The following is a 6,000-nucleotide window of genomic DNA, read 5'->3' as shown; positions in this document are numbered from 1 at the left end:
TAGGCGGATTTACAAAAACTCGCCTCGATGGCGTACCTTGTAGCGAGTACTCAGCCTTGTAATCCTATTTTTCCAACATTGATTACAATACATAATTATGGTTGATTTCCTATCAACAAAAATCAAGTGAGATGATGATGGATGATTTACCGGATTCCAAAGGACTTGACCACTGAAAGCTCACACATAAAACTAGCTCGGTTACCGAATTTCCAAAGGACTTGAATACCGAAAGTTCACATAGAAAAGTTCATTTACCGAACCCTTAAGGACTCGAACGCCAAAAGTTACCAGAGAAGCTCATTTACTGAATTCCTTAAGGACTCAAACGCCAAAAGTTTACACACTAGAAAAGCTCATTTACCGAATTCCTTAATGACTCGAATGCCAAAAATTCACACAAAAAAGCTCATTTACCGAGTTCCCTAACGATTTGAACAGCGAAAATTCACAGGAAAAACTCGTCCTAACTTACAAAGAGCTTGTAAATATGGTTCCTTTACTCTTGGTCATCATTATCTTATTAGTCACAGTTTCAGATTATTCTAAATAAAGATACCACACACTAAAAAAGTAAAAATAATCTTTTGCAACTTGAAAATGTAGTAACAAGTAACAACTAACAATATGCCAAACACTCCATACCGAAGCCAACTGATAACAAGAAATAAAAAAGATTTATACATTACATGAAAAGCAATTACAACCCTTGTTTATGATTTTATATAATTAACAACACTAATTAATTTCTCATCTTGTTGATCTGGTTAAGAGCAGGCTGCAAAATATTATAAAGCACCCAAAGAATCGCAGGAGCAATAACAATCAACAGAAGCTGCCCTCTGTTATCATTCGCAGCAGCCGCCTCAGCGACTGCTGCAAATTCACTAGCCGCGGCATCAGGCGCGTTAAAAAGCCCTGATGACGCGGCTAGCCCACCGCCAATCCCAAGCCCAACAATCACCCCCTTGGTCCTCATCCTGTTGATCTGGTTAACAGCGGGTTGAAAAATGTTGTACAAAACCCATGCAATGGCGGGAACGAGTGGGAGTAAAAGTGCGATCCCGCGGTTGTCTCCTTCGGCTATTTCGGCTAGCTGTTGGGCTGCGAAAGCGGGCTCGCATGATGACAAGGTTGAAAAAATTGATGCCGCGATTGCGGTTCCTGTGAATGAGGTGGTAAGGGATTTGGTGAGGGTTTGCATGGGGATGTTGGGTTTGTTAAGGAGTGGTTTTGAGGGTTTGTTGGTGGTGGTCATGCACTTGGTGTTGAGCATGGCCATGGTGGTGGATAGTGTGGCTGCCATTGGTGGTGGTGGTGGTGGTTGATGATTTGAAGTGTGTGATGACAATAAGTGGTTAGATGGGTGAAGTTGAGAAATGAGAATATAACATGTTTGAGATTGTGGTCTTATCTTTAGGAAGATTTTGGGATGATATGAGCCTCTTGTTTGAGTGCTTACCCCACTTTTCTTATCACTAGCATTTGCATGGTTTTCTTTTTTCTTTTTTATAAATTGATGATATTCTAGAAAGTTTGTTTATTTTAAATAGTTGGGATGAATATGATACATTTGCCAAGTTGGAATTTCCATTTAAAATTTGCGTCATATATGTGTCTCCATCCAAGTTTTAGACATTTTTGTCATTGATTATGGTGAATTTGATTCACATTCAGAGGTTATACATTTGTTGATTAGGAAGTAGTAGTTGTAGGCTCTGGGACCGTAAAAGTAAAACGCATGTTTGAGGACTTGTGTGTTGTGTTGGGATGTAATCGTATCTATAATTAAGGTAAACCATATGCATAGATCACCGGTGTAGTTTGTTATTAAAGTAATTTCAAAAATAAATATATAGTTTGAAGGGTAATGAGTTCATATCCACCTTTTATGACAACCGAATATAGCAAACGTTTAAAAAACTTGAACATTAAATTGCCTATGCTTTAAAATTGAGACCAAATATTTAACCGAAATTGAATTACTATAGCATAAAATAATAATAATGGCTAAATAAGATGTTTTGAAGTATATAGTTTAGTTAAATAAATTTATAAAGTATAAGTTTTTAGTTGGGATGTCACGTTTGCCAATTTGACATCTCCATTTAAAAAGTTGTGTCACACACACGTCTGAATCCAAGTTTAGACATTTTTGTCATAGATTGGGGGTGAATACTGTTCTCAATGAGAGCTAGATGCATTTGCTGATTAGGAAGAATTACTTGTGTTTGAAAGTAACACACTTGATGTTACTTATTGACTGGGTTGACCATGTATTTGCTATACATACGAAGAAAATCTAATCTTGTATTATTATTATTATTATTATTATTATTATTTATTAGCATCAAAACATGCCTTGAATTCACATGTGAATCTTATATAAACATATAGTATTGATAATCTTCACAAACTATTAAATAGCTTATCTCCGTGCTTATCCTTAGATGAATCCACAACATACTTAGACAATGCTAAACGAATACTAGAAGAACACACAACTGTGAGAAACTATGTGAAATACAAAAATTAATTCACATGCTATGCCATTTCAGCTCTAACTTTCATTTACAAGAACACACAACTATGTAAAAACATTGACATAGTCGTACCACAAGATTAATTATAAACTTACCCCATGACAGACACGTGACTCGGTGACTCCGTGACTATATAAGTCCATTCACATAATTGTGCTAAACATTCACCTAGTAGTACCAACACTTAAGAAAGTTTTCATACTTATAACTCCAGTCATGTATTAATTATAAATTACTTGCCATTTGACTTGAATTGTTGAACTGCTCTTTGTTAACATCTCTTTAAGACAAAATTCTAAATTTGGTTCGTAGTTATCTCCAAACTCAAATTTTCAAATTTCATTTCACTTTATAACCTTAATTAAGTGAAAGCAACTCCTTTTGTACAAGGTTATAGGTCAATTATTATTTTGGCTATACTTTTACTTACAATTCCATTCATGTATACTAAATTACACAAAGTTCATAAACCAGGAATCCATGTTAAATTAACTCGGGGTCATGCTAACAAAGTAGGCAGCTGTATTTCATTTTTTCATGTGACCCAAGGCAAATGAATTAGATTTGTTACTTTACAATCAAACAATTAGTAAATTGCACGCTATATGATCAAATAATGCGAGTTACAAAATCGGGTATTGGCAATACCCGGGGCAGGTTCGGGGTCGGGTATAGAACATGGTATTCTAAAACCGAGTATTTGAATACCCTATTTATGGGTATTGAAAAAAACCCTTTTTTTTTGGGGGGGGAGGGGGGGTCCGGGACTTTTCCGGGTACAGATTGGGTTTTTATAACGTGCTGCACTTTTTTTGAGTATTATTTCAGGTATAGATAGGCTATTTCAAAAACCCGGTTCCGGGTTTGGAACTTCTAGTTTTTGGGTATTATCGGGTATAAATCGGGTCTGGCTCCGAGTACAGGTTTGGTACTGAAATGCGTTCCACCACTTCTCTATAAATTATCATTGCAGCTTACACCGCAAATCATATGCCGAATTGCCGAATATATTTAGGTGATTCTTTTTTTTTTTTTTCAATTTTCATTGTTATTATGGTTTGAATTGTTGTCTAGTGTTCATCATGTGATGAGGAAAATAACTGCAACAAAATGATGGACAATTTGTTCGTGATTATTGGTATTTAAGTCTCTGATGATGAACAAATGACTTTTTTTTTGTTAATTTGGGGAATGATGATTGATTAATTGGTCCGTGTTTCTGAATTAACTGTGACCGACAACTTTTAACCAACTTCTGATCTCAATATCTGTTTTTTTCGATTTGATTTTACTTGGGTTATTAAGGTTTTATATTTGATTTTGTTAAAAGGTTTTTAAAATTTTTGAGAAGTGTTTAATGTGGTGAATTATGAATCTAATCACATGTCAGACTTCAGAGATTCTCTTAAGGATCAATGAGATTACATTTCATATATCTGATTAGATGCTCTAATTGTTTAATCATTTTTTTAAAGTTTTTGGAATGTATTAATATTTTTAAATAATTTACAATAAAGATATGTATGCCGGCAAAAAGCAGTACTACCACCCTTTTGAATGGGCAAGTCTCAAGCATATTAAAATTGGACCCGTTTTTATTTCTTTGTTATGCTCTAGTCGGATGTTGTAAAAATAGTCTACGTGGCTGATTAATTGGTGCTTAATTTTGGCTAATTGGTGGCTCTAGGGGGATCTGTCCTAGGCTTTAAAATCAGTTCTTGTTGTATAAAATTGCTCCATTAGAATGTTGAGGTTGTTGGACGAAAATATGTATTAATTTAATAAATTTAGAGGATTGAGCTCAAAATTTGAACGAAAGTGAATAAATTTACTCTAAAGTGTAGAATAAATGGACTAAAAAAATAATTTATACTACTATGAATAAAACATATGTAGGCACAATGTTTTGCCATTGACTTATTCATATTAATGTGTACATAACTATGTTTATGTATTAATTTAATAAATGAAGGAAGTTGAGCTCAAAATTTTGAATGAAAGTGAATAAATTTACTCTAAAGTCTAAAATAAATGGACGAAAAATATAATTTATATTACTATGAATAAAACATATGTAGGCACAACCTTTTGCCATTGACTATGTTAATTGTTTTTATCTTTAAACTATTTTAATTTTATATTCATATTAATTTGTACATAACTATGTTTATATGAAAAGTTACACGTCAAAATTCTACTGCAAGATTTTTTTTGTTCTCACCTGCGACATTTGTTTAAATGTTTAGCAGTCGTTATTAGACTGTAGATGTGGTGAACATTGATATTAAAATAAAATTGTTTGAAAGCGTAATGCATATTAAAATATATTGGATTGCGTTGAGAATCGAGTTCGTTTGTTTTATAAGTTATGTTATAGTCAACATGGACGATGGTAAACAGACGGATGTCAAAATTAATCTATGGGTTTTCGTGTAAATATGAAAACAATCAAAAACATTTAACTATTTTATGAAATGAAATACACTAATTTATGTTTGGTAAGTTTTTTTGTACTCTACATATAACCACTTGTTTAGTACTTCAATTTAACAAAACAAATATGTTGTAAGATCAAACAAACAATTCAATCAAAAGGAAGAGTCATTCTTCTGGTTCTAATCTCTTGTTATAGACCTAGAAGAGATGCATTATTTGAAGTCATGTGGAAAGCCTCCATTGCAATAATGATCAATGAAATAACTGCTAGCTTGATCTGGTGACAAATATGTATGAAAAGGTTGTGGATTCTAATTTTACTTGAGACATGTATATATTAGTTCAAAATAAGTAATAATATTAAACATGAAAGGCTTGAAGTTTAGCGATTGGGCTCAAGGCAAATGTTTATTTCTCTTGTATATATTGAGGGATTAGGCACGTTCTAGTGAGATCATTATATGACTCCTTGTCTGTTTATTTCTCTGGGTATGTAATCCTCAATGTATTCGGTTGTAACATGAACACATTTTGTTATATGTTTTGTTCCATTTTGTTCAAGATTGTTTACTTCATTCTTGTACATATCCTTTGGTTAAACATTAGTGGTTTCGGATTATTAATAGTATTTGTGACAAGAACACAGCTTCTAAACTTAGAAAACTCATTTTTGTCATAACTGAATCCAAAATCTCCCAATTGAGTGTATCAAACGCTTTCCTGAATTCCACTTTAGAAAACATGCTTTTTGGTTTCCTACGTTTGAGCCTTTAATATTTTTAGTTATAAAAGTTCCCTCAAGAATTATCATACCTTTCATAAATGCCACTTGCGCGTTACTCTCCATTGAGTCGATGATCTGCTAGATACGGTATGCAAGGATAATAGCAATGACTTTATGTGTGCAACCCAACCCCGTACCAACAGAACCATATTTACATTTCGATATAAATTTTATTAACACCGAGCCATCTGCCCACCTTAATCGTGCATACAACCCATACTCCCATAGGTTTCCAAC

General features: G+C 33.5%; 1 protein-coding gene and 2 non-coding genes across 3 annotated transcripts; 2 read left to right on the top strand and 1 right to left on the bottom strand.

The window, feature by feature from the left end:
• Nucleotides 1–665: 665 nt before the first annotated feature.
• On the bottom strand, nucleotides 666–1,379 carry LOC143540059 (photosystem II reaction center proteins PsbY, chloroplastic-like). Its single transcript, XM_077033217.1, has one exon. The coding sequence runs from the start codon at nucleotides 1,304–1,306 to the stop codon at nucleotides 743–745; it is 564 nt and encodes a 187-aa protein (XP_076889332.1). The 5' UTR covers nucleotides 1,307–1,379; the 3' UTR covers nucleotides 666–742.
• A 2,242-nt stretch (nucleotides 1,380–3,621) lies between these two features.
• LOC143540105 (small nucleolar RNA Z199) lies at nucleotides 3,622–3,702 on the top strand. Its single transcript, XR_013136542.1, has one exon. It is a non-coding gene; the product is annotated as a small nucleolar RNA Z199 (small nucleolar RNA).
• Nucleotides 3,703–3,894: 192 nt separating this feature from the next.
• LOC143540106 (small nucleolar RNA R64/Z200 family) lies at nucleotides 3,895–3,990 on the top strand. The gene has a single exon (XR_013136543.1). It is a non-coding gene; the product is annotated as a small nucleolar RNA R64/Z200 family (small nucleolar RNA).
• The last annotated feature ends 2,010 nt before the right edge of the window (nucleotides 3,991–6,000 follow it).

Source organism: Bidens hawaiensis, unplaced genomic scaffold (assembly GCF_021521415.1).
Source record: "Bidens hawaiensis isolate Kalapana, Puna unplaced genomic scaffold, B.hawaiensis_p1.1 tig00012136_1, whole genome shotgun sequence".
NCBI lineage: Eukaryota > Viridiplantae > Streptophyta > Magnoliopsida > Asterales > Asteraceae > Bidens > Bidens hawaiensis.
This window is presented reverse-complemented; position numbering and strand designations above follow the sequence as displayed.

What these genes read in the sequence shown, in the direction of transcription:
- LOC143540059 (XM_077033217.1), bottom strand. Translation starts at nt 1,306, where the DNA reads ATGGCAGCCACACTATCCACCACCATGGCCATGCTCAACACCAAGTGC.